Source organism: Tribolium castaneum, chromosome 5 (genome assembly GCF_031307605.1).
Source record: "Tribolium castaneum strain GA2 chromosome 5, icTriCast1.1, whole genome shotgun sequence".
Taxonomy (NCBI): Eukaryota; Metazoa; Arthropoda; class Insecta; order Coleoptera; family Tenebrionidae; genus Tribolium; species Tribolium castaneum.
This window is the reverse complement of record NC_087398.1, coordinates 2,368,627-2,390,645: the sequence shown is the minus strand read 5'-3', so window position 1 is coordinate 2,390,645 and position 22,019 is coordinate 2,368,627. Positions and strand designations below refer to the sequence as shown.

General features: G+C 37.7%; 1 protein-coding gene across 6 annotated transcripts; it reads left to right on the top strand.

Annotated features, from left to right (window-relative positions):
* The first annotated feature begins 123 nt into the window (after positions 1-123).
* On the top strand, positions 124-22,019 carry jp (junctophilin). Of its 6 annotated transcripts, XM_064357134.1 has the most exons (8): positions 166-614; positions 5,796-6,007; positions 12,095-12,384; positions 12,434-12,610; positions 14,325-15,671; positions 18,517-18,717; positions 19,105-19,115; positions 20,997-22,019. In XM_064357134.1, exons 1-8 carry the CDS (start codon positions 361-363, stop codon positions 21,022-21,024), a joined length of 2,520 nt encoding a protein of 839 aa, XP_064213204.1. In that variant the 5' UTR covers positions 166-360; the 3' UTR covers positions 21,025-22,019. The 6 variants fall into 6 exon arrangements, with proteins under 6 accessions (XP_064213207.1, XP_064213204.1, XP_064213205.1 ...); XM_064357135.1 differs by lacking the exon at positions 19,105-19,115 and having other exon boundaries at positions 169-614; positions 18,571-18,717; XM_064357133.1 differs by lacking the exon at positions 19,105-19,115 and having other exon boundaries at positions 171-614.

The window sequence follows — 22,019 nt, the reverse complement described above, 5'->3', positions numbered from 1 at the left end:
TCGTCGGGCTTCCTAAAAATAGTCCCATCACAATGGTTCGGGACCTTGTATAATCGCGTGTAATTTATCTCGGATTGTTTTGAGGTCAGAATTTCGCAGTGTTCCGAGCTGAAAAAAGCGTCGTGTCGCGTGGTGGCGGTGCGGCAGAGGTGCGCTTGCGTCGCGACGCTGGCGTCGGGACGGTGCGCCCGGCCGGACCCGGGGGACCAGCCAGTGCCGCGCCGACTACCACACGACCGATCGAAATGCCGAGCTGATATTTATTAATATCCGAAGCCAAGAGCGAGCTCTAGCGTGCAAGACGCACAACGACATTGTGAGTGGTGATGACGAGGGTGAGTGACGGTGCGTGGTGAGAGCATGCAACAGGCGAACCAGGTGGGGGACAACGGGGGCTCCTCCCCCGCGGCCACCGGGGCCACGGGCACGGCCACCACCCGCAGCCACGTGAACGGCGGCCGCTTCGACTTCGACGACGGCGGCACCTACTGCGGCGGCTGGGAGGACGGCAAGGCCCACGGACACGGCGTCTGCACCGGCCCCAAGGGCCAGGGGGCCTACTCCGGCTCCTGGCACTACGGCTTCGAAGTCTCCGGGGTCTATACTTGGCCGAGGTAATACAACACGCATGCCAGCGAATAACGTCACGCTTTACAATTTTTACAAGACTTTCAAAGGCCTTTCGCACAAATTATTTCACTTGACCACTTGGAGCGGGTTCAGCAAGTCTCCAGATACGCGCACGCAAAAATAGAAACGATCACTGAGGAGCCAGCTCGAACCGAGCTATTCATTTTATCAAAACGAGCTTTTACTTTCTAACTACCGAAACTAACGCAAAAATACTAGATTCATCAGGTGGTTTTTGACTGGTGCTAAAACTTGAACATTTTACGGTTTTTCAAATCCTTTCCGACTCATCTTTTTTTATTTCGTACAGGAACTGAAATCCCATACAGTTTGCCTGATGGAACAATATCAAAAAACTCAAAAATACATACCGATATGTTTATATCATGAGTTCTTCCAGATTTACTACATTTTTTCTGTTTATTTTGCTATTGCAGATGAAACAGGCTCGCAGAAAGCTTTATGTGATTTGAAGTTTTTTGACTATCTTTAATATGTAGCCATTGCTCTAAGACTCGGATCTTGTTATCGCTCGAAATGCAAATTTTTCGTTGTGTTGCTTAAAATTTTTATTGTAAACCAAAATGTATTTTTTCTAAACCGGCCCCTGGGGTGTAATTTTTTTGCTCTTGAAATTTTTAAACTAAAATTTCAAGACCTGTTATTTTGCATCGAAAGATTTGTAAGCAAAAGTCTATTGCTTTAACCACACAGATACGAAAAATAAACAAGAATGGTTATGATTATGACTTAAGTTTGTAGTTGTCGAAATAACTTTGGCTCGTCTATTTATTTCTATTTCTATTAATTTTTTTTGTTTAATTAATTGTCCTATTGATTTTTGTTTCGTATTTAGGTTTATTTTTGTTTATTGTGATTTTAATGTACTCGTAATGAAGTTTCTTTCTGTTTATATTTTTTATACTTACTTTTTTTTTAAACATAAACCTTTTCATTCATAATTTTTTTTGGACAAATCGAGTGTTACTTTTGACCTTATTTGTGTTCATTGTCAATTTTTTTCGGTAAAACACTTTCGTATAATGTTCAAATAATTCGAATTTGTTTTCCTTTCCAATTCATTTACTAGTTCGTGCAGTTTTTATTTAAAAGTTGACAACTACAGCGAACGACACTAAATATTAAATTGCTTCAGTTACATCTTTATTAACGATAAAAGAGGAACACGAAATTTGTTATTGTTGTTCTAAAATTAAAATACATTGCACATTACATTTATAATTATAAATAAATCATTCAGCATTTTGTGTTTGGAACTTTATTTCCATTTAGTTTGAACTTAAAATAAAATTGATTCGAAAGGGATGCGATTAAATTAGTAATTAGCCCAGTTTGCTTTAATAGGTGCTCGTAATTTATTACTATGTAGCACAGTAAATACATAAATATCCTTAACGAGGACGATATTGTCGCAAGATTAAAACCAGGGAATAAAACACTTTACCAAAATTGATTTTGTGTCACATTTTAACCACTTATTTAATTCATTACTAAAAAAAATAATTTAGGTACAGTTGCAATAATCAATCTTATCTAGATTTAGGGGGACTGTATAGAGCCTCAAGTTTATTTCACTGCGGGGCTTCGGATCGTAATCCGTGGTTTAATTTGCTTTCGTGTAAACACCCAATATTCTCATTTAAGTTTGTATAAATAGGAGGAAATCGAACTATTATTATGAAACGATGTTATCTACTTCACTAATAAAATGATTACTTCTAAAAATTAAAAGCTGCGTATTGATCACTATTTAAATATTTGCCGTGAAGGCAAACCAATTAATGCGATCGTAAAATGGTCAAAAGCAATTTTTTTTCGTAACACTTGTTTTTCTCTTAATTTGGCTTACTCTCCAATGAAAACATCCAAAACTCGATCAGGGTTTAACGAACACTTAATTCGTGCCGCAACAACAGAATGCGTTGTTTACTTTTGCAAAAACGTGCATAAGCATCACAAGTTATGGAAAATTTATTCAGGGTGTTGGTTGTGTTGTCCTTAACACCTGTTGCGGTAAAGTGCGCCTAAAGAACCATCTTGTGCTATTTTGACCGCCATTCTTGTTTTTCTGGAGAGACGCTAAAGTTTCACCTCACGTTCTGTCTTGCAAATTAATAGCGTCGTCTTACTTTTGCTGAATCCGAAATCAGGAACACGGCGAAATATTTATTAAGAAACTGCCAGTTTCTCTTATATTTGATGGCAGAACTGTCGATTTTCATTCGCTTGCACGTCGGGTCTGAGACAGTAATCGACTTCGTCAGAGGCTGACTAAATTTAGCACTGCACTTACGGGTTACTTTGTAACAATCAGATGTGAGTTGAGTTCTAGGAAAATTACGGAAAAATTTTACACAAACAGTGGGAAAACCGTTTTGTTCAAATATTTCGCTTGCTGCATTCGCCGGGTTCATTGAAACTTGTATTTTGCGTTTAGTCAGCTAAGAACGTCCACGACCTTCCCATTTCACCGAGTTTGTAAATAAACATTCAATAACACTTCTACAATCACGCACGATTTTAATAATAATCTATAAAAGGCCGAAGTTTCGTCGAGATGAGGACAGTTTATTATGGATTTGACGCGGTTTGTGTGGTTTTTGTTTGTGATAGTTTTGGCAGCTGGCGCAGTTACACCGAGTCCAGTCTGTAACTGCAAAACTGCACACAACTTAAATTTATCGGAACAGTCTTGCCTCTTAAACCACCTTTTGCACATCATTAGTCACTTGGTCAGCTGCGGTGGCCAAAAACCACTTGACGTGTCCCCTGAAAAGTATCATCAACTTCTGAAAGTGACGAACTGTAATGAACCACCTGAAACCAAACCTGTCACAGAACCTACAACAACGGAAGCCACTACTACACCAAAGAAAGAAGAAAGCACAACCATTCCTACGTTGAAATGGTTGGCGTCCACTGAACCAATAACCACAACGGAACGTCCAGAACCTACAACTTCTCCACCATCTTCAGAATCCACAGAAGATTCCTCGGAATCTACATCAGATCTCGGATTTGATCCTACTAGTTATTTTAATAATGGTGGGGGTAGTTTTTCTTACGTCCCACTAGTCACCACCACTATGACCTACTCTTCGGAAGAGACAGAACCGCCAGAAACAGACGAGACATCCTCTGAAATGAATTTTACTTTCACAAGTAGAGTAACAGAAATATCGTCCACCACAGCACCTTCAGAAGATATACCATTGTCCTTATTCCCATCTTCTACCCTTGCTCCTTTACCAGAAACAACACCAAAAACTGAAAAACCTGAAGAACCCGAGACAGTTTTCACTAGCCCACCTTTAACATTCCCTCCTATTTTTGAACCAACGACCACACCGTCTCCACCAAAGAAAGAACCCAAGTGTGAAGAAAGTTGTGATAAGGACGGTCTTCATTTCCATGCGGAGACTTTCTTCATTCCTGTTTTGAAGTTCCATGGAGGGCCTTGTATGTCGGCGCAGGAATTAAGAGACTATCTCTTCAAATGTATTCCGAGTGACAACAAAATGAAGAGTTTGTAAAATTACAAATGCACTGTACTGATAGCTTTAATAAATTGTATTTATCACATTCTTGCTGCGTTTAATTTGTCCCACAAACACAAATTTTCGATTTTTTTAATTTTTGAGTTCCGATTTTATTTTTTCATTAGAACAAATAAATTAGGTTTCAAGTTTAGAAGTTTGATATTTATTCAACATTATTTTATTTAGATTTTAGGATGGTTTAGTAGTTTACTGTATCTCAAAAATTAATAAAAATTAAAAATTCAAATTCAAATAAAGGTTTGCTTTAGAACAACACTGGAAATAATAAAATTTCGATTAACTGAACTATTTTTTTTTTGTTGATAGTTTTTTTCTGGCTCCTGGCGACCTATTCTTGAACAATATTTTACAAAAAAATACAAATGATACAACACATAACATTCAAAATATGTGAAAAATTAACTTACACGCTTGGAAAATTTAAATAAAATTAAAAAAAAGTGCCAAAACCCTTGAAAAAAATTTTTTTTGATTTAATTTACTGTTTATTATTTTATGTTTTTCAAATTAAGTTATGAACTTATTGGTTCAAAATATTAGCGTTTTAGTCTAATTCAACTAATTATAGTGTGAAATGTTGATTTTATTAAAAACTGTGTGTTAAAATACATGGAAAATCTGAGTACTTGCTGGGGCCCGGTGGCCTAGTGGTATAAGCGCCACTCTGTAAGCGGGGAGTCGGGGGTTCGAACCCGGATCAGGTCAAACAATTTTTCTAAAGAAAAAAATTGAAATATGCAAAATATAATGTAAATAAGGGATGTAGGAACACGGCGGATAAGAAAATAATAGAGCAAAGGTAGGTAAGCAGTTAAAGGCACTAAATTGCAAACGCAAGACCACAACTCAATAAAAGTATTATAAATACCGTAAAGCAACGTGTTTATCGAGCAAACATAAAGAAGAGAACGTAAACGGAAGAGCGTAACATAACTTAAAACGAGAACGAAGGAAAATATCTTTTTTTGAATTAATAAAATTATGTGGAGCCAAATGACTTGGCTATTTTATTCCGTGGAAGAACTAATATGAACTGAGGAGCATTACAAGATATTAGTTTTTTTACAAAATTTAATAAATTTTGAAGTAAAATACTAGCTTAAACATGTAATATGCTACAAATTTATGTTTATTTAGGTAATATTTACGTATTTTGTGAATTTTGTCGTTTTCCTTTAGTTTGTTAATTTTATAATTGTCTAAAAGGACAGTATAGGAGAAAAAAAGCATAAAAAGAATCTCAATATCACGAAAGTCTATAAGGAGAGGTTCCACTGTAATCAATATTCATTGCAATTAACGTTGCTTTCTGTGCGAATTGTAGTTTTTGAGATACAGTAAAAACATTCCCATCTTAGCTTTCATCTAATATTATTTTGAGATGTTTAATGGCGTTAAGAGCCATTACGGAAAGTGGCGTGTGACACTTAATATTTCTCGTTAAATTTTTTGGCGTAATTAAGGAAGCCATTACGGCTAAAGTGGTCCGATTGCCTGAATTATCCCTGCTGTGGTCCACACGTTTCAAGATAAATTTCCATCCGAGAGCGATAATTCACTTCTAATTGCGTAAAAATTTTGCAGTGGGAGTTGCTTCGAAGGGCAATGGCAAAATGGAAAAAGACACGGCTTCGGGGTGGAAACCCGAGGCCGGTGGATTTATCGGGGAGAGTGGACGCAGGGCTTTAAAGGACGATATGGAGTGCGGCAGTCCAACACCTCCACAGCCAAATACGAAGGAACTTGGGCGAATGGCCTACAAGATGGTTACGGATCCGAGACTTACGCAGACGATGGTAAGTCGATCGATTAGCGCCTTTCCCCGAAAGCGAAACATCTCATTCACCATTCTCCCAGCTTTATTCATTCATGTAGTAAACACGTTTAATTTGAATCATCGTTGTTTAAAAATACGCCGATGTTTGTTCCACGAATTGGATGAATGTGTACGCCGCAGGAAATTATCCTTTTAAGGGCACCGAGGTGGCGCTGATCCGATTCAGGATCAGCTTTAATTTGCGAAAGCACACATCCAAATTCGTTGCGTGTGTCCAGATTTTATCGCTGATTCGCGCTATAGTTTCGGGATTTATTGATATTGCATTAAGCAAAAACCTTGGAGCGTTTTTTATGATTTCTGCCACTCGGCGTAAAAGCGACAAACAGATAAAAGCACCTTTGCACAATTCTGGTTTTAAATGTTAAGCTAGTTCTGCAAGAAGTATGGAAATTGAAATATCAATGAACATGTCTGTGAAGATCTAGAGCATTAGTCCTATTTTAGTGAGACTTGGCAAATGGCCAGTATTAAATGAACCTCTTGTAAGAAATAAATGGCGAAATGAATTACAGTACAACCCTGCCACAGACCAAGCCATCGCGTCTCAAGCGCGAAAAATCACTTGCAGAATTGATGAATTTTGGTGGAGGTGCCGGTCAAATGTGAAATGTTTTGTCGGATTTGTTGGTTTCAAGGTTTGTATTTTTCGGAGGACGGTATGCGCACCCGCCATCACGATCAATGTGGGCCACATCCACGTGCCGCCAGATGGGGGAGACCACTAAGCTATCATCCACTCCTTCATCACTGTCTCTCACAGACTGCCACCTAATATAGCCTTACACAAAAGCGCTGAACACGTGAATTAAATTGCACGAGTTTTCGTCCTGAAATATTTGCGCCTAGAAATGGACTAGGAGTATTTTTAAAGCCGCCCAAACTCGAGATTATTTGTCTAAGAGTAGGAGCTCGTTAAGTAATGCAAGCTGTAATGGTCCAATAGAATAACATTTACGATGCTAAATCAGAATGGTTAACTAAACTTTATTTTTACAAAACTACGTCATTTTCTTTATATAAAATAATAAAACGCGGTGTAAATGCAGGCACATATTTTCGGTGTGCAATTACAAATTTAGAACAGTGAGACACTTTACGACTTGGTTAAAATTATTGAGGAATGCTATTATTTTGTTGCAGATAATCCTTGTGTTTACTGTTTACTTACTTTATATTTGACTGCTAGTTTATGGACAAATTCCAAATTTGTTGCGCGTAATTAGCAATTAGGGTTTACGACACGTGAAATTGAGCTCAATTATTATAGTAAACACTTCCAATCCACCGATAAAAGTTTACAACTGCCACGTGTTTTTAATAATTTTTTTGAAGAATGCTTCAATAAATCCTCAAATGTTAGTTTTGAACTGTGTTATAAAAATTAACGTAATTAAACCTTCGCATACTTCTAGTTTGTTTTAGTACAATATTTAGCTCAAATTTGTGAGTCAGTAGCTACGCTTTATTGCACGTCAAATATTTATATTTCAGGGTATTTTAATTATCCACTGTGTACTTTTTAATCCATAGAACAACTTACAAGAAAATGATTAAAATTTCTTGGAAGACTCAGTTCACTCCTGATTTCGAGAAATTTTGGAATTATTGCAAAACACGTGTCACTTGGCGATCACAATAATTAGATCGATACAAAACCGAGGAAAGAATTTTATTTCACGAAACGACTCTCACTTTAAATAATAAAACAGCGCTCTAAAGTTATTTATAAATCAAAAGGTGCTTCAGAATCTTGAATATTTAGCAGTTTTTGAAAGCTTAGTCTTGTCGCTAATTTTGGTCGAATTCTTCCCGGAATGGCGCGCATAGTTCTTAGTTCCGGGTTGTAGAAGAGTGTTTAACAGTTCCTAAATCTAGCGCGGTTATAAATTTAGAACACGCTTGAGTTACAATAACTAGACATTTATTACACCGGATGTGAGATTTACTTAACTTTGCGAAATTTTTCGCAACATACACTCGCTCTCATAGTTTGTTGTCACGAATTTTTGTTTGATTGAAATACAATTAAAATTCCTGGGTTGTAAGTGCTGAGGTTCACTTGCCACTAAAATAGCGAATAACTGGGACGTCCTCGAGGCGTCGTGACCGCCAAAGCAGCTGTTTACCCTGCTGTTGTTTTGCTAAATTTCGGCGATACTTCCAAATCTGAATAAACACAATTTGGGATAAACTTAGCAAGCGGATGCTGTTTTTATCTGAATAGTGGGTTATTTATTGCACGGTGGGCTAATTGCGGACGTGGCTTACGTTTGCGAATGTAATTTTAAGAAGAAAAGAGCTAAAAAGGATGGTTGGCAAGGGTTCAATGGCGAAATGGGATAACACTTTTAATTTTTAATCGCTTTATTAATTGGTGCACAAATTACATAAACCGAAGACTTCCTTTTATTTTCATAAATTGGTTTTTAAAATTTTGAGAACATAAACTAAAAATTAATATTTTAGAATCATTTTGAGTTGGAGAGGTCAGTGTTCTTTTGTTTCCAGAGAAACCGAATTAAAAACGCCCACTTACGGTTTACTTTACTCCCAATAATTAGCTATTCAACAATGCCATATACGTGTTTTATTTATTGATTGTATTTTTAATAAAAGTTTCTACAACAATTGTTATTAATTCAGAAATAATGTTGTAATAATATAACAGATTATTTCTGCAGTAAAAACTGAATGCAAAAGCCGCAAAACGCAAATGCTAGGTTGTCATGCAATGGGAAGGCGAGAAGTTACAGGCACATAGTTTTACCGGTATGAAAAGTGATTTTATCGGATCAAGGTTACATTAGCAATCTGATTTCTTTAAATTTCTACGTACTTAAACATAATTTATTTCAAATACTTTGGTGTTCTTTTAATCTTTGAAAATAAAATAAAACGTATATTTGTGCGATTTTTACGACCCAAACATATGGTACACATTAAATGGAGTAAAAGAAGATAATCCGTTTCAAAAATCGTTAGCTTTGAGACTGTGTGAACAAATTATGTTATTTGTTGTGCCTTTCGTAACGTTAAACAAGGGAAAAGTTGGGTAAATTAGGATTATTTATGCCATCTGGAAGCGACTTTTGACACGAGTGCTCATTAATTTAATTTTAGTTAAGATTTTGATCTCGGCTTATGTGCATGTTCCAACAGTTGGGACAGTTTGTTGCTCACGAAATGATGTACATTTTTAATGTGTGTCTCATAATTAAATGTTGACAGTGAAGGATTGTTCTTTTTTTAGATATTAATTCCATGTAATGACGGGGGTCGCAGAAATTTCCTGCGCCAATTTGCATGACGGAATAGCATTTCCGAACGCTAATTATTTTACAAGGTAGATTTGTTAAGAATCTACAAACCAACGCTGTTAACTTGAGAATTTTATGCAAAACTTGGAAATTTCGCAGCAGGAGGATAATAATCACTGCGGAAGAATTTTATGAAATATTTCACTTCCTCAGCTAAGAACAGCTCTAAGCTTGACAGACAAGTCATACTTTATCACCGTCTCCTTTCCGTAGACGTTTCAAAGATAAATTTTAGCTCTGACAGCCGATGTTGCAAAGCTGGGGGCTTTCCGCGGCCTCTGCTTTAAAAATCTTTTCTGCGAAAGCAGGTTCCGCGTTCGTTTCCACGTTTGCTGAGCTTTACGAACTCACAATTGATTAGGCTAAAGAAGAACTCGAGTGATGTAACGAAAATCAGGTGCAGTTTTCATTTTCTACATCAAACATTTTGGACCGTTTCCAGCAACATACACACAGTTCGAATATAAATACGGCTTTCAATTGTACAATGATTGTTAATCCCTGATTACGGGCGAGTTGTAGTAAAAACAAAACGCATAAATTGTCCTTTGTGAGGTAAAATTGAAAATCTCGCGGAACTTTTCCCATTTCTTGAAGATGAGTTTCTTTAAATGGCAAATATCACGACCATATAACAGAGAGCTCTTTTATTAAAGAAATCTCGATGTCTGCCAGAGACAATAAATCTTTCACGTCAAAACAGCATGAAAATAACCCAATTTTTCCCGGCTCTTATCATTCCAATTGACCAACATTCCCTCGATTCTATTAAAAATTTACCACGTCGATAAATTCGAGCGAAACTGTGTTAACCCAAAAGTCGAATTAAGACCGTTTCCTACCTTGGCTACGTGTAAATATTGCGGTTGTCTTGGCAGACTGTATCGCTATATTCAAATCTATTTTTATAATTAGATTGCGGCATTTTTATATCATGTTAAAGCACAATAGGTCGGCTAAAAGCTGCCTCTACACGGCTCCATTTAGCCAATTGTTACGGCCCGGAAAGAGTTCTTTAAACACTGTCATAAATGGCGAAAATGGTCGACAGCGTTTTATTCTCTCGGTAATAAAGTTTAGCTATCGCACAAAGTTTTAAACGAGCTATCTGTTATTTACTCCATCCATCACTTTGGCGATAAGAGATGTTTATTGCGCCTGTTTCGATAACAAAGCAGACAACCATTCCGCATTATTATTTTTGTTTGATTTGGATTACATTTCGAGCAAATTTTGAAAAACGCGTTTTTGGGGTTGGAAGGCATCCAAAATTTTAGCCACGGATACAAGCTCAAACGTGCCAAAATTACTGGATTTTGTTAACATAATCGCATTGTTCGGCAAAAATAACAAATTTTCGTTATTGTCCACGATTTTTAAACGAGGTTTAATGAAGTTAACAGCCCAAGCGGTTCAAATCCAGTCGATTAACAATTTTCCACAGTTTCATTGAATTCGCAAAAATATGACCGTGATAAATAAAACGTGTCCGTAGTGAAATCCCATAAGAGCCAAATTAAATTTTTTTGATGGCGGGATATATGCGCCTCTGGGGGAGCTTTTATCACTCGCTCAGCCTTGAATATGATTTTGAAATATGCATGGGGATTGATTTTTCGGAATGAGTTTATTAATCATTTGCGGTCGTTCTTGGCGTTTAATCAATTAGGACTAAGAGAAACGAAGAAACATCGATTTTCTACGTGAAACTTGCGATGCCACGTGACCACTGTTCATTATCTCTAATGTGTACAATTTTCACTGGTGACACACAAATTATTCTTCTTTATTTCTTTGACATTTACAAGTCGAGTCAGGGAAGACAAACAATTATCTGTTTGTATCATTAGTTTTTCCACGACAGCGACGCCAAGGGAATTTTATTCGTATTTATGGCTTTCTAGCATCGCACAAAATACTGCACAAACCCCCAATAACAATTATCTTTGATTAAATGTCGTTAATAATGATTTATGTGTTCATTAAGAAAATGTAAGGGTAGTGTCGCTAATGAGAGGAAATACGCAAAAGTTGTTGCCATGCGGGTGCGGAGTAATATTTACTGCATTCAGTTCCTCCAAATTTACAAGAAAAGCTCTCACACATTTAGGAAAGCATAATTAATGTGTCGTTTTCTGGATCAAATCTGAAACAATGCGGCCAAGTTAGGCCAGCCAACAAAGGGCCGTGTTAGTCACGATAGGAGCTGAAAAATTTCTATTTATTCGGCCGTTTCGTAATATTTTGTGTCCATCTAATTATAATTCTGCAATGGCACGTTGAGAAGTAGCAAATTTAAAAATCGTGCAAATGTCCACAAATAACCCGGACTCAGCCATCGGCTCACTGTGGTTAAATATACACACACTGCATAGATACATATGCGAAATTACGTCAATTCATTCATTGATAGCTGGTATTCCGCGTGGACCAATATTGACAACCAGCGTCTTCATTTATAATGAATCGATTTTTGGTAATTGATTGCAATTGCTTAAGAGAGGAAAATTCCGCCAGTGACACCTCCAGTCCTGGTAGGCAGCGGCTTTCATGATCAATATTAGGAGGTGGTTAAGTCGGGGGTAAAATGCGCTTTATTGGCAATAAGATTATTGGATCATTAGATAATTTCTGGATTAAACAGTTTGCGAAGGATTTATCGGCTGATATTTTTTCCGTGTTTTCTTTCCGGCCGGGTGGGTATTAAGGCCGCTCTTTGTTCGCAGGCACTTACCAAGGACAATGGCTGAGAGGCATGAGACATGGCTACGGCGTAAGGAACAGTGCGCCATTCGGCAAAGCGTCCAAATACAGAGCTAACAAGACATTAAGGGCGTCTCTAACGTCGCTACGCAGTAATGAAGGCAATACGGGAGCAAATCCAGAAGCGGCGGAAAAAAGAGACCGGCGAGTTGATGATTCCAGAGGAGGCTTCGTCCTTAAAATGAACTCGGCCGAACCCACGAAAAGGAGACAATCCCTCGGCTCCGGAAATATTAAGAAAGGATTGCTTATGGTCGGTATTTTGCGTTTTTGCACGGATTGGGATGAGTGTGGGTTTGCAGGGGTTGAAGTTGAAGAAGCAACGAAGCACTGGCGATTTAGAAAAAAGGGGTGGTGGAGGATCTGGCAGTATCAGATCGACAGGATCATCAGCCTCTTGGGTCAGCACTGATTCGGCACAGTCAGGCATGACCAACGCTTCTATACCGTCCGATTCCAATGCGAGCTTCGTTGTTGAGGTACGCGATTTTTCAGGTCAATTTTAATAAAAACGAATCGAAACCTAAAAAAATAGACACACCCGAAGTTTAATCAAAATCATTTCTTTATCACAAACTTGAGTGGTTTGTGTTACAGAGGGGGTAAGTTCTATATATTTTAACAACACCAAAGGTCGATAAAAATTGACTTGTTTCTGAATTTTCAAATTTTTCTATTATTTTCCGAGATATTTTTTATAAACATTCCTTGAGTAAGTAGTTTTTTATTTTTTGTAAGCATTGTTTTAAGACAGTATTCTTAAATTATATAGGTAAGATATTTTGAAATTTAATGAATTAATAAAAAATATCTACATTTTTCTAGTCTAAAATTAATAGTTTATTGCGATTTTTTTTACTTGTAGAAGAACGACACATAGATGTGTTCTAAGCAAATGTATTAAAGTTTTTAAATAAATATTTTAGGCATTTTTAGATAGATAAACTTGGTAATGTAAAACAGCCATTCCATTTTAACGGACGGGACACTTGCATAAATTTTTTGATTTTATTGTACAATATCAGTAGAAGTGATTTTTTTTGTAGGCATTTAGTACCAGTCACATTGTTTGCAACTTACAATTAGAGCCACATTTTTAAAATTTGAAATACGAGCTGAAAGAAGAAATATAAATTGATGACGGACGGGACACAAAAAATTTCTTATAAAATTCTATTAAATTAAAAGGCACTAATTCTAACAACTATTTTTAAATTAAAGGTAGAAGCTGGTAAAACTTTTGATACCACAAAACCGAAAAATCAGGCAATGTGCAAAGACTTCTGATTAATTTAATTTTTGCTTACACATGACGGATAGGAAAAAATCGTGTGTGAAAATAACTGTAAAAAATCTATTCAGACAGGTTTAAATTATCAACTTTAACAATATATAACAAAATTCTTGGTTTTGTTTAACAACATAAGAAATAAAAACAACATTTTATGTTTGCGATAACGGACGGGACAGCAAAAGTTATAAAGATAATTATCCTCTCTCAAAATCTTTTATTGCAAAATACATTAAATATAAACCCAATTGTCTATTTTGAAATAACATGTAACATTACTATAATTTTTTTGAAAATTCGGACTCAGGTTGCATTTTTCTTTTGTTGTAATACGCTCTAGAGTCATCCCTATATTTGATATTTGCCTGTTTACCTTGAAGTTTAAATGACCGCTGTGCCGATGCAGCATGACCTCAAGAGACTATACAGTATCCAATATGTAATTGAATTAAATTTGAAGTAAAATATGCGTTGAAACACAGCATGTAATAAATACTCTGTTAATTTTTGAAAGTTTGAGCAAACTAGAAAAAGGAGCTTTTGATCCGCCACTGTTTTCTTTACTTTGATTTGGGTGCGCCTCTGTGTAGTAAACTTAAATTTTCCAATTTGTCGCCCGGTTGTAAAGTCGGATATTGTGGCCATTATAATCACGTGGAGGCCATTAAATTGGGCTATTTAAAGTAGCTTCAAAATTTTCCGGTTTGAAGTCGTCACGACTTATTTTCGTTACGTCATAAAAATGTGGAAGCTTTCGGATTAAGTAATAGGTTGAGCATTAAAAAATGCTGGTGTCTGTCAGCGGCGCTTTAAATTAATCTGGGAAAAATGTGAAGTGTCTGCGCCAAGTGAACTCGTTCGAATTGAGTCGAATTCTGTAGTATAAACTATTATATTTTTAGGACGAGCAAATGGATCCTAAAGTAACCGAAACTTACATGGGTGAGTGGAAGAACGACAAAAGATCAGGCTTCGGCATTAGCGAGAGATCCGATGGTCTCAAATACGAAGGCGAATGGTATGCGAACAAGAAATACGGTTACGGTGTAACCACGTTCAGTAACGGGGAGAAAGAGGAAGGCAAATACAAGAACAACGTCCTTATAACGAGCCAAAAGAAGAAACTGTTTTTAATGAGATCAGCTAAATTTAGGGAAAGAATCGACGCCGCAGTGAACGCCGCTCAAAGAGCATCGAAAATAGCGTTACAGAAAGCAGATATTGCGATATCGAGAACGGCAACGGCCAGAGGCAAAGCCGAGCAAGCGGACCTAGCGGCTGCTCAGGCGAGGGAAGACTCGGACGTGGCCACAACTGTTGCCAAACAATACGCGCCCGACTTCAAGCAGCCGGGTCTGGAAAGGCTGAAAGCGCGACAAAACAAGTACCAAATCAACACAGACACAGTCACCCTCAACCAGAAGGAGAACCCACACAACCAAATTCCAAACCAAGTACCGAACCAAATTCCCAACCAAATTCCCAATCAAACGCCAAACCAAGTCAACAAACCACTCGCGAACCAACTCAACCAGATACCGAACCAAATACCCAACAAACCACACAACCAAACCAACTACCCGCCCCAGCAAACCGTAGGTTTCAACCTCCAACAAAACCAAAACGCTTATAACAACACTAACAATGTGTCCAACGAGTTCGGTCCGCAGCAAAACTTCTCACCGGACAATAAAATCACCAACGAATTCCCCGGAAACAAACCCCGGAATTCCCTCCCAGCCGACGACATCTCCCCGCAAGTGAGCTCGCTCCGGAGGGGCTCGAGGCGGGTTTCCGGCGATAGGCCGTACTTAGGGAACTTAGGTCAACAGTCTTCGATAGATCACTTCGATCACTACAAAAGGCCGCCCAGTCGGGACTCGAGTGTGGATAGGTACTCCCGAGCCACAGGCAGGATGAGCAGCACAGTCGGGTCCCGACAGCCCTCAGTGGAACGGTCGTCTCGTCCTTCGGAGACCCCCGACAGGTCCTTGCGGGCGCCGTCGGTCGCAAGGGGGACGACTCCGGTTCCGACGATTCCCAACACGAAGAACGGGTCCGTGTTGACCGGAAGTGCGGCGGGAAGCAACGCCAAGTTGGCTGGGAATAATCCAGGACAGCCGCCGCCGTTCGAAGAAATCATCATTCGGAAGCGGGGACTGGGCCAGGATATCATTCCTTCTCCTAACCAACCGAAACGGACTGAAAGCCTATTCATTCCTGGAGCGCCAACGACGCAAGCGCCTAAGGTCAGTGGGGGTGCACTAACCAGGGTTGGTTTTCGTGGTGTATCTATCAGTTGGAATTTTTCTATTGCATGCATTACTTTAAGCAAAATAAATACCAAACAAATCATTTTCCCCAAAGCAATAAAAAATTTAATCGGAGTCTGAAAAATGAATACTAAAAAATATCGGAATGCGCATTAAATTAACAGACTGCAAAGGCATTTTTTTACTAAAAAATTCATAACTCGAAAACTAGAACAATAAAGTTTCTTTCAGTGAAGTCTTCAGTTTTGAAAACTCGCTCTAGTAAAGTTATATCCACTTTTCTATGTCTGTATAACTCTCTAGTGTTCTTAAAGGTGCAAGAAAACATCAACAGATTCGATTTTAAAAGGTTTAGTTTTTCGATTTTTTATTGTTCTCTGAGTAATACGAGAATTATCCACAATCCAATTTTGTACACCAGTTTTTTTGCTTTGATTTCTTCTGATTTTTTTAAGATATTTCCCCATTTTTTTATTTCCTCTGATTACCCCTAATACCCTGAAAATTTATCCTATTTTATTTGTATGAGCCTTGATATTGGAAGAATTATTAATTTGCTAATTATTAGCAAATTATTAATTTTGATTTTAAAAATTTATTTATTTCAATTATTATAATTGTAATTATTTATTTTTCCAAAGTTATTTTAAAAACTAAACAGTATCGACCATTTTATTCGCATTTAAAGCGAAATTCTATTCTGTGTGAAGACCGGCCCTATAATTGGTTTAACACATGTTGAGTGATGTCTCATTTGTCCTATGAATGAGTAATTGACCAATAAAAATGTAAAAATCACCTCCTACTTGTTTATCTGGTGCACAAAAAATTGCAAGGCGATTAAAACGTTTGTCATTGGATATGGGAGGGGTATTGCACTCCCAACTGTAAAACAGACCAATCACTAGGCGTTCACAACTGAGCAAAAAACTGTTGTTTGATTACTTTGTAAATGTCGGCCAAACCACCTAAAATTTCGCTGTTTTCTATGAAAATTCCAAGTTTTCTATTACATTTAAGATCGAAAATCGTGAAAAAATTGTGGATCAATTTGTTTTCAATAAAGATTGATTCTCGAAATTAGTTCGTGTTTAAATTCAAACATTTCCCAAGTTTTTTAGCTAAAACTCAATTGTTTCCCAAAATTTCGTTACAAAACTCAAGAATGTACCAAATTTGGTAAAAAATCTTAAATTAAATACGCTAATGGGCAAAAATTGCGGCTTAAAAACAACTTTCTTTAACTTTCAATAAACTGGTTGTGCCCTTTAGGTATCGTTTTCTTGATTGACTTGTGTGAATTTTCTGTAAAAGAATGAAACCACAGTGTACTAAAGCTCAGATTTTCGCTGATTTTCTTAGATGTTCCGTGATTTCTTTCGATTTTACCGAGATTTTCTCAATTTTGTGGTTTACCCCTCCGACTAATAATTTTTGAGAATAATGCTAACAAACGAAAAATATTTTCTTGACGCCAATCGGATAAAATTACAAGGGATTACTACGCCAAAATTATTTTTTCGTGTAATTTTGACTTAAATGACAAATTAAAAAAATTCCAGACAACTTGAGTAATTCATAATTGCTTGATATTTAATAGAATTTGCACAAGAAATGTTGAGCTGTTGTTATTATTTTTTTCGTAAAAGGAAATGTTTAGCCACAACAGGTTTGTTTCATCCTTTTGCTGCTGCCGGTTTTTTTGTTATAAATAAACAAAAATTTTGTCAAACCCAGATCAAAGCCTTGCTTCTCTTCACACTTGCTATTTTCACAAAAATGCCCGCTATTCTTATGCCATCGAAAAAATGTTCACTTTATTTATATCCGCGTTTTAGAACAGATCGAAAGTGAGATTTTTATCCACCAGCCCTGCCAGCTGTCGAAATACTTTGGCTTTTGTTCCGAACTCAAAACCTCTCCTGCTCCTTTCCGCCCGATCTGGTGCTCCTTTTGGCATTGGCGTCACTTCCGCATATCGTCGGCATTTTTGCCGTTTCTTTGCATTTTGTAGAAATTTGACATTGAATGACGAATACATGGCACGGCTGTGCGTCTATAAGTGTTCTAGTGTTGGCAGTACGGTGCCATAGAGGGTGGGGGCCCAAGGCGTCTAAAAGCGTCGCTTTAGCAGTGCTCGCGACGGTAATTATATCACAACACTGACTAACACGAGTCGTCAGTTTGTGGCGAACCTCGTGCACCATGTTGTGGTACCAAGACGATGACGAGGAGGAGAACCTCATGTTTTCCCCCGCCCTCATGGCACGCAGAGCCTCCGAAAGCTGGATTGATACACCACCTGTAGAGGTTGACCGAAAGCTTGGGCACGCTGAAAGCTCTCAGAGGTAGACACACTTCGGAAGGGCCAAAGGTAGCGCACACAAAGGCAATTCGCACAATTAATTCCTTCTTCTAGAATTGACCACATTTAGATTCTTTCCTACGATTTTTTTCAAACACTAATGAGTGCAACGAACCGGTATTCAGGTTTTGGACGTTTTGAAAAATTTATTTTTGGATTTAAATACCAACAATTCTCGATATAAACTCACTTTTCAATTCACAGACGAAATAAATACTTGGAATATTTTTGTTCTATTCTGATATAATGCGGTTTTGTTGACATTATTTTGCCTTGGTGCTCAAGAATTAAGAAATAAAAACAGAAGTGTCTCAAAGAGGTCCTTTATTTCTTCCGATTTTTTCGTTAAGTTGTAAAAATTTTTGTCAAGTGTGCCCTTTGGCCGCCCGAAGCTTGCCCTCTGGAGCGTTTGGCGCCGTAGCGACTTAGGGCTTGATTTGTGTTGTGTTTTGGCAGAATCTGGTGACGCAGACTTCGTTGCAACGCAAGAAATCACTGCCCGATTTTCAGGATCTGCCGAGGGCGACCGGTGCCATGTCGAGGGAGGAGGTGTCCTATCTTGGGTCAGCTCGCAGAGAGGAGGTCCGCCGTCAAGCCGAAGAGAAAGAACGACTTCGTGCCAATCCGCTCCTCTACCTAGTCAGTCCGCAAGTAAAGGTAATACTTCCACTTTGTCGAACCACTTTTCCGGGGATCGACTCCGGACCCCTCTAAGAATGGCGACACTTTGAGTTTTCTCGACTAATGCCTCGCACTGTTTTCCTGAGTTCGACTTTACCTAGGTTTCCGAGAAGTAGTCGATATCGCATCGTCAGCTTGGTCCACCAGTCACTTACCATTTTTGAGTTGAAATGATTGGACTTAAAGTCTGATCATCTCGGCTTGAGGCGAACATGAGGCCGACTCTGCATTTCATTAAACCCGCCCTGTTTTGTATGTACCATTAAGTCATTCCATTTCATTTGGTAAATCACTAGTGGATCAACTCTCTTGTGAAATGAACCTTTACGTAATATGTTTGTTTTCCTTGCTATCGCATTACAGAGATCCGATAGGTATGTTAGAGCTCTAGACTACTGTTTGACTGCTGTTTTTGTTGTGACTGTCGCTGTTAAACGTGGCTGTTTCGTGCCCTTTTGGTTATTACCTAGGTCGAGTCTAACGTTCCTGCACTTGTTGAAATGCATTTCACTTCAGCTTTCGCACTAAATTGAGCTTGAGACAGCGCCTGAATACGGAGCATGTTTTATTTATAGTGTTGTCGTTTGGATGTCTTTATATGTAACTTAGGCTAAACAACTTAATGCGTCTCGAAAAATCGCAGCTTTTCTATTTACACCAACATTTATGAATTATTGTCCGAACCAAACGGAATTTTTTCCAACGGATTTTTTTAACTCGCGCTATTGTCGAGGTTATTGTAATCGCTGGCGCTAGTCCAGGATTAAGATTTTAAGCCCCATTTACACCAGGTGCGTGGACAAAATTGCACCGATTGAACGCCGATGGAAAATTTTACGCGGCGATTCACAACAAAGTTCCAAGCATTAGGAGTGCTGTAATTCAATTTGCTATTTTCGCGAAAATTGCTGCTTTGTCCTAGCTCCAGCAATTACCAAGACGAAATAAAATTAACTCGGGTTAATTGACTAAGATTTTCCGAACGCACCTAATGCTGAAAAGGGTGACATTCATAAAAATTAGTAGTTTTTATTTTTAGCTAGGTACTAGAAATCTTTTCAAAATAAAACTAAAATTATTAAAAAAAGGAAATAAACTGATTTTTTACTTAAAATCTATAAACTTGTTTTAAGGAGCCGTATTATATACTTTCAGCTATTTTTTAAAAGGTTCAAAATATTCAGACAGCATGAATTTTCGGCGGCTCTAAGACAAGTTTTCCTTTTATAACAATCGTCTTCAATCTTTTTATTAGGCTTTTCTAAAAAAAATACACACTCATTGATATTTAATTATGGATTTTCGGTATAAAATTTTTCTTCTATTTCTACAATTGAAACAAATGTTTGTTTTTTGCACCACCACTATTTCCGTCTGTCCATTGTAAATTTATATAAAATAATGGTAATTGGGGATTTTTTTTGTCCGTGTCCGTTATACAGAGCGTCCGTTGTAGAAAGGTTTTCTTACATTATTTTCTAATGTTTTTGTTACGTTACTACAAAGATGTCCGTTGTGAAGAAGTGTCCGTTATTCGGAGATGTCCATTAAGGGAGGTTTTACTGTAATTTGCTTGCTTGGTGACCGCCAGACTTGTTAAAAATCGACAATTTTGTCATTTAAAATGTAAAACAGTTTACGGATTTCTTTAGATTTTTGATGATTTTGTAAGCGTTTTCGGGCAAAATTTTTAAAATTATAAATTGGCCTTCTGTGGGTCCAGAATCACTCAAATTGTCTCGAATAATCGCCTAAAAAGTAGTAAAAAGTTCGAACATGCTATGGATTATTAGCTAGCACAGTTAGTTCTCAAGAGTTATTGACCTGTTTAAAATAAAGTTTGTTTCGTACTTGTTGGCACGATTTTGGAAATAAAGCATCGGAATTAACAAAATTCTATGTCGAATCGTTTGAGGAATCCAATCTATCTTAGACTGATAAATGTTTTGATTTATATTTTTTTATGAGTACTTTTCTACTGTTCTACTTTTATGAGTATCACCCTATATTTTTAACGTCTCCAGTCAGAGCACAATAATTGTGTAAGCATGAATTAAGCAACAATCAATGTTGAGGTATAATTTATTCGGAGCAAGCAAATTAAGACGAAACTGCTGCAAGTTGCATGTGATAACCGGAGCCGGAGAGTTTCTTTCACGTTATGGCACGCTTGCGAACTTGAAAGGAACCGCCACGAGCTTTCGCACTGAAAAGCTTCGCGTTGGGTGCCTGTAACTGACCGTGGTTTGTTGCAGGATTGGCTCTCGCGCCAACAGCTGGTGATTGTAGTGCTGTTCATCAATATATCGCTGGCCATCATGTTCTTCAAGCTGCTGACATAGTACAGGCTGGGCGTCAAAGGACGCGTGTTTCAGCCGATTACCCACCAACTAGACAATTGATGAGGATTGTATATTAGGACTTATTTATATAACACAGATGGGTCATGCCTGACTAAGTGTCGACTATTATATTCTAACGCGTGACTTGTTGGGAAGCTGTGTTTGGGAACATTTTCGCTGTTGGAGTTTTTCTCAGATTTTATCTACACTTGTTTGTTTATTTCATCTTGTTGTTGGCCACCCCAGCTCTTCGGAAATTTGTTATGTTTACTTCTCTCCCATTTACCAAATGGCGGTGTAAATAATTGTTACGTTAGGTTTTAGACTAAATATTTTATATCGCGTTTAGTGGGGCAAACACAGACGAGGTGAAGCAAACCAACTGAATAATTTATCATTATATTTGACTTGTTGTAAGCGTTTAGAGGCAAAGTATATTTAGTTGTAGCTTATACCTATATCGTTCTCGGACTGAGCCCACTGTATCAGCGGAACGGCGCAAACTGGCGTCTTGGGGCTCCATCATCCTTGGCCAGGCCTCGGTGCCCGATCGTTTCGTTTAATCAAAATTTCACGGACACTGACGCCTGCTCACGATGACGCACTAATACTTAATTTTTGTAACTCTCTTGCAGGCAGGAGACATTGGTTGTAGATATGGAAACGGAAGTGTTTGTTTAAATTCAAATTTTAAATGTTTAGCTCTTTTACATATGAATTTATAAAACGTTTTCTAAACTATTTTTGCGTGCCTTGTTCAACTTAAGTGATTCGTACATACTATTTGTAATTATGCAGACATTTGTATGAGCATTAAACAAAATTTCTAGATTTATATGGAATCGAATGTGTAACGATGTGTCTATCACTTTATATTTTCAATTAAATAAACAAAAAGGGCTGACTGCATTCTTCCCTTAGTCATATTGACTTTTA

What these genes read in the sequence shown, in the direction of transcription:
- jp (XM_064357133.1), top strand. Translation starts at nt 361, where the DNA reads ATGCAACAGGCGAACCAGGTGGGGGACAACGGGGGCTCCTCCCCCGCG. An exon ending in CGAGACTTACGCAGACGATG is followed by an intron (nt 6,008 to 12,094) that starts GTAAGTCGATCG and finishes CTTTGTTCGCAG; the next exon opens with GCACTTACCAAGGACAATGG. An exon ending in ATGCGAGCTTCGTTGTTGAG is followed by an intron (nt 12,611 to 14,324) that starts GTACGCGATTTT and finishes TTATATTTTTAG; the next exon opens with GACGAGCAAATGGATCCTAA.